Source organism: Spinacia oleracea, chromosome 6 (assembly GCF_020520425.1).
Source record: "Spinacia oleracea cultivar Varoflay chromosome 6, BTI_SOV_V1, whole genome shotgun sequence".
Classification (NCBI taxonomy): Eukaryota; Viridiplantae; Streptophyta; class Magnoliopsida; order Caryophyllales; family Amaranthaceae; genus Spinacia; species Spinacia oleracea.
The window spans coordinates 88,294,087-88,306,086 of NC_079492.1; the positions used below are offsets into that span (position 1 = coordinate 88,294,087).

Genomic DNA, 12,000 nt, shown 5'->3' on the forward strand with positions numbered 1-12,000 from the left:
AACTGTATTGCCCATTTGGACATCCTTCCACATAACTCGGGCTTCCTCATGATTGACTTCATGCGATAGTTAGTTCTAACAGTTATAGGATGACATTCGAAATAAGGGCGTAATTTAACGGAAGAAACCACTAATGCAAGGACAAGTTTTTCAAGATGGGAGTACCTCGTTTCGGCGCTAAGTAGAGACTTACTGACGTAATAAATAGGTAACTGTCTACCGTCTTCTTCTCGTGCTAGTACTGCACTGATGGTCGACTCCGTGACTGCAAGGTATATCTGTAACTCCTCATTATCTTTTGGGTTGGACAGTAGCGGAGGGTTCGACAGGTACTGCTTGAGTTGTTGTAGAGCGGCTTCATGTCAATCGGTCCAACTGGACTTCTCGTTCTTCCTAAGAATGTCGTAGAACAGTTTGCATTTGTCGGACGACCTGGAGATGAAGCGATTGAGGGCGGCCACTCTGCCTGCTAATTTTTGTACGTCTATTTGATTTCGAGGTGATTGAAGGATGACGATTGCGCGGAACTGGTCAGGGCTGGCTTCAATGCCTCTTTGAGTGACCATATAACCTAAGAACTTCCCAGAGGAGACTCCGAACGAGCACTTGGTCGGGTTGAGTGTTGTATTCTAGTAGTACGTCGAAGGCTTGTTGGAGATGTGAAATGTGGTCTGAGGCTTTCTTGGACTTTACCAACATGTCTTCGATGTAGACTTCCATTGTGTCGCCTAACTATTTTCTGAACATTTTGTTGACTAGGCGTTGGTAGGTGGCACCTGCATTCCTTAAACCGAATGGCATGACTTTGTAACAATAAGTTCCCCGCTCCGTGATGAAGGCGGTTTTTTCCTGATCTTCCGGGTGCATCAGAATCTGGTTGTACCCACTGAATGCATCCATAAACGTGAGCATTTCATGCCCTCCAGTAGCATCAACCATGGCGTTGATGTGGGGTAAGGGAAAGGAATCTTTGGGGCATGCTTTGTTGATGTCGGTGAAATCTATGCAAACACGCCATTTCCCGTTCTTCTTTCTAACCACGACGACATTGGCTAACCAATCTGGATATTTGACTTCTCTGATCTTTCCCGTATCTAATAGTTGCTGAACCTCGTCGTTGATGATTTTGTTACGTTCTGGAGCGAACTTCCGCCGTTTCTGCTTGACGGGCTTGTGATGCGGGTCAACACTTAATTTGTGAGTGATGACGTCTGGGCTGATACCTGGCATGTCTTCATGGGACCACGCGAAGCAATCTGCGTTGGCCTTGAGAAATGTGATGAGCTCCGACCTGATGTCGTCAGGCATGTCGCACCCAATGAAGACGACTTGTTCTGGTTTCGCAGGATCTAAGATGACTTCGTAAAGTCGCTAAGACTTGGGTTCTTTGTAGCCTGCTGGGTTGGAACTAGACTATAGTTGCTATAAAGAGGATTTATTGGTGGCTGAGGGCTTTAGAGCTGCTTTGTAGCATTCTTTAGATTCTTGTTGATCTCCTTTGATTTCCTGAACCCCCCATCGAGTTGGGAATTTGATGGGCTGATGGTATGTCGAGGGGATGACCTTCATGTCGTGGATCCAAGGCCTGCCCAAGATAATGTTGTAAGATGAAGGGCAAACAATGACACAGAAATTCACCTGTTGGTTGATTCCTTGAGCGTAAACAGGTAAGGTGACTTCTCCGAAGGTGGTTTTTTCCTCGCCACTGAACCCTATCAGCACGGTGGACTTCTTGACGACATATGTATCCGGGTTGAGTCCCATCTCCTTGAGGGCGTCGATGAACTGCCGTTGTCGACTAGGACTCGTTTGATCATGCAGTTTCCAACAGGAATGGATATCACCAGGCCATCGTGATGTTTGTCCGAGATGTCCCCTGCATCAGATTCATCAAAGGATATAGGGGTTAAATACTTCGCAACTACGGCTCGGGCCGGTCTGTCTATCTCGTTTTCTCGAGCATGCCTCTTCGCTGCAAAATAAGTTATACCACAGATGTCAGAACCTCCAGCAATAACATTTACAGTTTTAGTATGAGGGGGAGGTGGAGGAGGTCGAGATGGAGAGTTAGAGTTGTCTTTGTTGACGACGCCACGGGCTTTGTCTGACATGACGTCTTTGAGGTATCTGTTCTTCAACAGGTAGGCTACTTCTCTCCTTAATGCAACGCAGTCGTTGGTGGTGTGACCGATGTCGGCGTGGAAATCACACCATTTTGACGGATCCTTCTTGGATTCGGGTTTACTGGACTTCGGTGGCCACTGCACCGCTTTCCCCATCTTCGAGAGGTGGTTCATCAGACCTACAGTGTCAACACAAAAAGAATATTTGTTAATTTTTGGAGGCAGGTCCGAGCTATTCTTCCAGTTGGAGTCGTCGTCATCTTCCACCACTGCTACGTGTTGAGGTCGGGAATAAGGGGCAGGACGATCACTATTTGTCTTGCGGTAGGGCAACCGCCTTTCCGTTTTGGTGTAGTCATTGGATCCTTTCCTGGAATAGAGAGTTTCTTCCAACCGGACTTGGGCCATTGCTTTGGCTTGAGCGTCCTCAAACGTCTTGCAGGGGTATTTGATCTGATCCCTCCAAAGATCGGTTTCGCCGTACAATCCTTGTCTAAACGCTTCGATTGCTGTCGGGACGTCACATTCAGGTACAGTTACCTTCTCCCTAATGAACCGAGCTATGTAGTCCTTTAGAGGCTCGTCAGGGCGTCGGACCACTCGGTACAGGTCGCTCGTCTGTTTCTCCAAGCATCTGCTGCTAGCGAACTGCTGATTAAACATGTTGTCGAGATGAGCGAAAGAGGTGATGCATCCGTTTGGCAGGCCGGTTAACCACTTCAAGGCGGGTCCGATCAATGTCGAACCGAACCCTTTACAAAGGCTAGGTTCCCTCATATGTTTGGGAACTGGGATAGTCATCATTCGCTGCTTGTAGGTCAAGATGTGCTCCCTTGGATCGGTCGTTCCGTCGTACATGGGCATATTGGGTGGGCTGAATCGCTTCGGGATGTCGATTGCATCGATGGGGTCGACATATGGTGAGTCGGCATAACTGTCCAGGCTGGCTTCTTTGATTGGTGTTGGTACTCCTGGGATTTTGTTTATCATGGTCATAATTTATTGGAGTTGATGATTAGTGTTTTCGCAGATGCTGTTGAGCACCGGGACGAGGGGGCTGAATGTTTCGGGGAGGCTGGCTTGGAGGTGTTGGTAGTAAGTGTTTTGTGGGTATACGCCGTGAGGTTGGTGAGGAGTGAACTACAGGACCACTTGTTGCATGTAAGGGGGCGTTCCTTGGGTAGCATGGGTACCTGCAACATAAGGGAAAGGAGTTACGAAACCGTGACTAACTGGAACGACTAACCTGTTAAGAGGAGTATATGGAGAATAGTATCGAGAAGAGTCTGGTCGCATGAGGGTGCTCGGGAACACTGCTTGCAGCGCCTGACTGGCTAAAGGAACCGCCATCAACTGGGGGGGGTGCTCCTGGTGCTGAAGTGACTAGGTTGACAACAGGTTGGACGACTTGCTGAGAGAAGAGTTGATCCCATGGCATTTGAGTCGCCGGTGTCGGTCCTTGTGCCGGGACCGTGACGGGCAGAGGCATCGACATGGTTACCATTGGGGGTGGTAACGGACGAGATGCCGGAGCGGAGGTGGAAACCGACATCATGGAGGATGTCGTCATGCCGACCTGGGATGGGGCGACCCGGGCAGCTGTTGTGGCGATGGTGGCCGCCGATGTACCTGCAGAAGATGGTGGAGTTGGTGGCGGGGGAAGCCAACTCGGGTTAGAGCGGGGCTGATTTGGCACCGGGTCGAACTCGCGGATCTGTTCGAGGATTGGGCCTCCTGGTTCGCCAAAAGGTACATGGAGCGGATGGTCCGGAGGAGCGTCGAGATCTAAACGGCGGTTTAGACCAGAGGTGTCTCGTCGATACTGGAACCTTGACCCGGTGGCAATGGAGGCGGTGGATCTGACCTGGGAGTGCAATGCTTCGTTTTCCTTTTGGAGGATGTTGATGCGCTGCTCCATGGCTTCGAAGCGACGAGTGATATCATCGGATGAGCTAGAATTTCCGGCCATGGTGATTGGAATGGTATTATCAAGCTTTTTTTTGGGCAAATTGTTTTGGGCAAATTCTACCCTTTCTCGCCACGGTGGGCGTCAAATTGTTTTAGGCAAATTCTACTTAGAGACGAACTTGCCTTGATGATGGTGCTAACAATCGATCGAGCTAGATAATTTAGAGTAACGAGAGCAAGTTGTAATAGCATGGAATAATAGCATTGTTATTGCTTAGAATTCGTATATGTAAACTGACAAAGTTAAGCCATTTTATTGGCCTTCATAACAAGAACGTAACGTTTGTGCTTAATTGCACATAATTGAATAATAAATGCTTAATGAAAGCCGACTCCATCAACAGTTTGTAACGGCTGTCTTGATCCCAGCCGTTGAGGGTGAGTCTGAAAGGTGCTACCTGTGAGGGGGTCGAAAAAGCACGAGGCTAATGCGTGACCTCGTCCCTCGTGGGCGTGACGTTGTCAGATCAAGTGTAATTGGATTTCTTGTGAGTTTACACCCAATCGAATAGTAATATAGGAGTCGCCATTCAGTTTTTGACGACAATGAGAAAAACTGACAATACCCGGTTATCGTGACATAAAGGGAGTGCCATTATGTTCGACCACGATGGCCGTAGGTTCCCTTGTGATCCCTGGTATGAGGATCGCTCAACGTACACCCGCAGGGCAGAGATTGAGAGTTCGGGGGACTGTAACTACCGAGAGGAGTGCTCATCGATAATACTCCAGAGGCAGGTTATCCTTACTAGCTCAGCATAAATTATTGAAGGGACATGCATTAAACTATTAAACTATTCTGAATTGATTTTAGCAATATGCAACACATAATACTAAATCGATCGTGATTATCTTATTTAGATTGATTTAAGGTACCTAGCATGATAAATCAATTGTCCAGGGTATTATCTTATTAGGCGTGATATATCAATCAAATTAATAGTTTGACAATTGTTAGGGGGGAAAATACCCTCTTGGTGACGTGGGCATGCGTGGCAAGAATTGTGTGCGTGGATGCCAACAAGGCGTGAGGGGGCACTATTCGAACGGTCTTCCCAACTGCTGGGCTCAAAACGGACGTTACAACCGTTGATGAAGCCGGGCTTCATTACGGATTTATTATCTAATTATGGGAAATTATTCCATAAACGTTACACTCATGTTGTAAATGCCTATAAAATGGCTTAGTCATGTTTGTTTTAGATACGCAATTCTCAGGCAATATACTTACAATTACCTTATGCTTTTACAACTTGTTCTCACCATATTCAATTCTCTAGCTCGATCGATTGTTAGCACCATCATCAAGACAAGTTCGTCCCTAACTCGAATTTGTCCAAAACAATTTGGCGCCCACCATGGGGCTGACAATCAAAAGCAGCTCGATAATACCATTCCAATCGCCATGGCCGGAAATTCTAGCTCATCCGACGACATCACTCGTCGCTTCGAAGCCATGGAGCAGCGCATCAGCATCCTCCAAAGGGAAAACGAAGCGTTGCACTCCCAAGTCAGGTCTACTGCCTCCATCGCCGCCGGATCCAGGTTCCAATACCGACGCGACACCTCCGGGCTGAGCCGCCGCTTGGATCTTGATGATGCACCAGAACACCCCCTCCATGTACCCTTTGGCGAACCTGGGGGTCCTGTTCTCCAGCAGATCCGCGAATTCGATCCATTACCAAGTCATCCCCGTTCTAACCCGAGTTGGCTTCCCCCACCTCCAACTCAACCATTTTTCGCAGGAACATCAACGATAACTGTCACCACGACGGCTGCTCGGGTCATCCCATCTCAGGCCGGTACGGCGACATCCGCCATGATGTCAATCCCTACCTCCGCTCCAGCATCCCGACCGCTACCTCCCCCAATGGTGACCATGTCGATGCCTCTACCCGTTTCACTCCCAACACAAGGATTGGCGCCGGTAACTCAGATGCAACGGGACCAGATCCTCTCTCAACAAGTCGTCCAACCTGTTGTCAACGTAGTCTCTTCGGCACCAGGAGCACCCCCCAGTGGATGACAGCTCCTCCAGCCAACCAGGCGCCACAAGCAGCGTTGCCGAGCGCACCAATGCGACCTGAATCTTCTCGAAACTATTCTCCATACACTCCTCTTAACAGGTCAGTCGCTCCGGTTAGTCACGGCTTTGTAACGCCTTTCCTTTATGTTGCAGGTACCCACGCGACTCAAGGAACGCCCCAATATATGCAATAAGTGGTACCGCAATTCACTCCCCACCAACCTCATGGCGTATACCCCCAAAATACCTATTATCAGCATCTCCACGCCAGTCTTCCCGAAACCTTCAGCCCACTCGTCCCGGTGCTCAACAGCATCTGCGAGAACACCAATTACCAACTCCAACAAATTATGACCATGATAAACAAAATCCCAGGAGTACCAACACCAATAAAAGAAGCCAGTCTAGACAGTTATGCCGACTCGCCGTATGCTGATCCCATTGATGCAATAGACATCCCTAAACGGTTCAGTCCACCCAATATGCCTATGTATGACGGGACGTCCGACCCAAGGGAACATATCCTGACCTATAAACAACGGATGATGACCATTCCAGTTCCCAAATAAATGAGAGAAGCCAGCCTCTGCAAAGGGTTCGGTTCGACGCTAGTTGGGCCCGCCTTGAAGTGGTTAACTAGCCTACCAAATGGATGCATCACCTCTTTTGCCCATCTTGACAATATGTTCAATCAACAATTCGCCAGCAGCAGGTGTCTAGAGAAGCAAACAAGCGACCTGTACCGAGTAATTCAACGCCCTGACGAACCTCTGAAGGACTACATAGCCCGTTTCATTAGGGAGAAGGTGACCGTCCCTGAATGTGATGTCCCAACAGCTATCGAAGCATTCAGACAAGGGTTATATGGCGAAACCGACCTATGGAGAGATCTAATCAAATACCCCTGCAAGACTTTCGAAGATGCTCAAGCTAAAGAAATGGCCCAAGTGAGGTTGGATGAAACTCTTCATTCTCGGAAAGGGGGCAACGACTACTCGAAGACGGAAAGACGATTGCCCTACCCCAAGAGAAGCAATGATCGTCCTGCTCCTTATTCCCGACCTCAGCACGTAGCAGTGGTGGAAGATGATGACGACTCCGACTGGAAGAACAGCCCGGATCTACCTCCAAAAATTAACGAATATTCTTTTTGTGTTGACACTGTAGGTCTATTGAACCATCTTTCGAAGATGGGGAAAGCAGTGCAATGGCCGCCAAAATCTAGCAAACCCGAGTCGAAGAAGGATCCCTCGAAATGGTGCGACTTCCATGCTGACATCGGCCACACAACCAACGATTGCGTCGCATTGAGGAGAGAAGTGGCTTATCTGTTAAAGAACGGACATCTAAAGGACGTCATGTCAGACAAAGCTCGTGGAGTCTTGAACAAAGACAATTCTAACTCTCCATCTAGACCTCCTCCACCTCCTCCTCATACTAAAACTGTGAATTTTATTGCTGGAGGTTCTGACATTTGTGGTTTAACTTATTCTGCAGCGAAGAGGCACGCTCGAGAGAACGAGATAGATAGACCGGCCTGAGCCGTAGCCGCCAAGTATCTAACCCCTATATCCTTTGATGAATCTGATGCAGGGGACATCTCGGATAAACATCACGATGGCCTAGTGATCTCCATTCCTGTTGGGAATTGCATGATCAAACGCGTCCTTGTCGACAACGGCAGCTCAACTAATGTGATGATGCTTGACGCCCTCAAGGAGATGGGGCTCAACCCGGATACGGACGTCGTTAAAAAATCCACCGTGTTGATAGGGTTCAGTGGCGAAGCAAAGACTACCTTCGGAGAAGTCACCCTACCTGTTTACGCTCAAGGGATCAAACAATAGGTAAAATTTTGTGTTATTGATTGCCCTTCATCTTACAACATTATCTTGGGCAGGCCATGGATCCACGACATGAAGGCCATCCCTTCGACGTATCACCAAACCATCAAGTTCCCAACTCGATGGGGAGTTCAGGAAATCAAGGGAGATCAACAAGAGTCCAAAGAGTGCTACAAAGCGGCCCTGAAGCCTTCGGCCACTAACAAATCCTCTTTATAGCAATTACAGTCCAGTTCCGAACCGGTAAGCTACAACGAGCCCAAGTCCGAACAGCTCGATGAGGTCATCCTGGATCCCGCAAAGCCAGATCAGGTTGTTTTTATTGGATGCGATGTTCCTGACGACATCAGGTCGGAACTTATCGCATTTCTCAAAGCCAACGCAGATTGTTTCGCATGGTCCCATGAAGATATGCCCGGTATCAGCCCAGACGTCATCACTCACAAACCCAGTGTCGACCCCAATCACAAGGCCGTCAAATAGAAGCGGCGAAAGTTCGCTCCAGAACGCAACCAAATTATCAATGATGAAGTTCCGCAACTGATAGATACAGGAAAGATCAGGGAAGTGAAATATCCGGACTGGCTAGCCAATGTCGTCGTAGTAAGAAAGAAGAACGGGAAGTGGCGAGTCTGCATAGATTTCACCGACATCAACAAAGCGTGCCCCAAAGATTCTTTTCCTCTACCCCACATCGACGCCATGGTTGATGCTACTGCAGGACATGAGATGCTCTCATTCATGGACGCGTTCAGTGGATACAACCAAATTTTGATGCACCCAGAAGATCAAGAGAAAACCGCCTTCATCACGGAGCGGGGCACTTATTGTTACAAGGTCATGCCGTTCGGCTTAAGGAACGCCGGCGCCACCTACCAACGCCTAGTCAACAAAATGTTCCGTAACCAGCTAGGCGACACAATGGAAGTCTACATCGACGACATGCTCGTAAAATCCAAAAAAGCTTTGGATCATATCACACATCTCCGACAAGATTTCGACGTTTTGCGAGAATACAACATGAAGCTCAACCCCACCAAGTTCTCATTTGGAGTCTCTTCTGGAAAGTTCTTAGGCTACATGGTTACGCAAAGAGGGATCGAAGCAAGTCCTGATTAGATCCGTGCAATCATCAACCTACAATCACCTCGGAACCAGAAAGACGTACAAAAGTTAGCAGGCAGAGTGGCCGCCCTCAACCGCTTCATCTCCAGGTCGTCCGACAAATGCAAATTGTTCTACGATATTCTCAGGAAGAATGAGAAGTTCAGCTGGACCGACAGCCACGAACCCGCTTTGCAGCAACTCAATACCTGTCGAACCCTCCCCTGCTATCCAAACCAAAAGACAATGAAGAATTACAGGTGTACCTTGCGGTCACGGAGTCGACCATCAGTGCAGTATTAGTACGAGAGGAAGACGGGAAACAGCTACCTGTTTATTATAGCAGTAAGTCTCTACTTAGCGCCGAAACAAGGTACTCTCATCTCGAAAAACTTGTCCTTGCACTAGTCGTTGCTTCCGTTAAATTACGTCCTTATTTTGAATGCCATCCTGTTATCGTTAGAACTAACTATCCCATGAAGTCAATCATGAGGAAACCCGAGTTATCTGGCAGGATGTCCAAATGGGCGATTCAATTAGGTTGTTACGACATCATGTATGAACCTCGCACAGCCATCAAGTCACAAGCTCTAGCAGATTTTGTGGCCGACTTCAGCCCGAGCCTCCAACTCGAAGTCGATCGTGAAGTAAACATACTAACCGACACTGGATCCTCCACAACATGGACCCTACACACCGACGGCTCCTCAAACATACGGGGAACAGGCCTCGGCATCGTGCTGAAATCACCACAAGGGGACACCATAGTGCAGTCTGTCTGTTGCGAGCTCAAAGCTACCAACAACGAGGCAGAATATGAAGCTTTGATCCTAGGATTATCACTAGCGCTCGACATGAACATCCGCCGACTTGAGGTACGTTGTGACTCTTTGTTAATTATCAGTCAGATTAATGGTTCGTATGCAGCAAAGGATTCGAAGATGCAGGCTTACTTGGAAATAGCAAAAAGGCTCGTGAACAAGTTTGACTCATGCACTTTACAACAAGTACCAAGAGATCAAAACACCCAGACCGACGCCTTAGCCAATCTCGGCTCCAACATCAAACCTAAACTCACCTCCATCCCCGTAGTCCACTTAATGTATCCAGCCATCACCAAAAATAACCTGCCCATCACCGAACAACCCCAACCCACTCAAACGCACTCATGGCGCGACCCATACATACACTGGCTCAAACACAATACCATTCCACCTAGAGTTACCCACGAAAGGTCCTTCCGCATAAAAGACTCCAGATTCATCCTCATCCACGGAGTATTGTTCAGAAAATCAGTTGCAGGACCGTACCTGAGGTGCCTAGATCATGACGAGATCGAGTCGACACTACGCAACATACATGATGGCGAGTGTGGAAACCACGCCGGAGGAAGAAGCTTAGCCCACAAAACCCTTACCATGGGATATTTCTGGCCCACCATGAAGAAGGACGCAATCACCTTTGCTAAGAAGTGCGACTCCTGCCAGCGGTTCGCATCCATCTCTCACCAACCTTGTGAAGTACTCCACCCCATCTTGTCCCCTTGGCCCTTCATGAAATGGGGGATGGACATAGTGGGACCATTACCATAAGCGTCAGGGCAGCGCGTCTTCATGGTGGCAATGACTGACTACTTCTCCAAATGGATCGAAGCAGAAGCTTTCAAGCGGGTTCGAGATACTGAAGTCATCTCGTTCATCAAACGCAACGTCCTCAGCCGGTTCGGTATCCCTTCTGAGATCATATGCGACAATGGTTCTCAGTTTATCAGTAACAAAACCAAGGAATTCTGCAGCAGATATAACATCACCCTACACACTTCAACACCGAGATATCCTCAAGAAAACGGCCAAGCCGAATCCAGTAACAAAATCATCATCATCAACCTCAAGAAACGTCTCGACGACGCCAAAGGAAGATGGGCAGACGAGTTACCTATGATCCTCTGGGCCGACAGGACGACACCCAAGACAGCGACCAATCACACTCCTTTCTCCTTAGTCTTCGGTTGCGAAGCAGTCATTCCTCCCGAAGTCGAGCTCCCCACAGCAAGAAGTAACTTCATGACTCCAGGGATGAACGAATCAATCTTGGCTTACGACATCGATACCGCTGACGAACTCAAAGAAGCAGCATTGGTTAGGATGGCATCCTACCAGCAAGCAGTAGCAAACAGCTACAATAAGAATCTAAGGGTTCGAGTATTTCAACAGGGAGATTGGGTTCTACGCAAGGTCTTCCCAAACAAAAAGGATCCTCGACACGGTAAGCTGGCCCCGACATGGGAAGGTCCCTACCGGATCGTAAGACGAATAGGTCATGGAGCGTACGATTTGGTTGACAAAGATGACACACCCATCCCAAGAAGTTGGAATGCAACACACCTAAAACTGTACCACTTCTGAACACTCGAATGTTTTTTGCTTTCTAGTTTCTTTTAAACACAACAGGTACTCTAGCAATCGTCACCATTATGTCGACACCCCCGAGATAGGGTGCGCACGGCATATTGTGAAGTCAAGAACATCTCGGGCTGTATGCACTTATAGGCAACCAGAAGTTAAGTTCTTCCCCTCTATCTTTTTTCTTTCCTTTTTACATAATATCACCATTACTGACTCAGGCATCGGAGGGCCGTTGGCTCCACCAACGGCCAATCCTCACGCTCTGCTATGTTGACAGTATGATGCCCACATGGAGAAGGTACAACAAGGAGAAAACAAATGAAGCGAAAATATGCAGTACAGCACACAGGAGAACATAATTGAAATTGCGTACGCATGTTCAGAGACACAAAGTGATGAGAAATAAACGTTTGTTTTATTTAAACATGATTGCATACATTACATGTTACGAAGCTTACATTTACAATTTACATCTTACAAGTTGGGCCATACAAAATGCCTGGAAAACAACTGTACAATTACAAAACACA

The 12,000-nt window shown here is 48.0% G+C and overlaps 1 protein-coding gene across 1 annotated transcript; it reads left to right on the plus strand.

The window, feature by feature from the left end:
- Window positions 1-6,686: 6,686 nt before the first annotated feature.
- On the plus strand, window positions 6,687-7,964 carry LOC130463343 (uncharacterized). The gene is made up of 3 exons (XM_056832438.1): window positions 6,687-7,187; window positions 7,308-7,491; window positions 7,711-7,964. Exons 1-3 carry the CDS (start codon window positions 6,687-6,689, stop codon window positions 7,962-7,964), a joined length of 939 nt encoding a protein of 312 aa, XP_056688416.1.
- The last annotated feature ends 4,036 nt before the right edge of the window (window positions 7,965-12,000 follow it).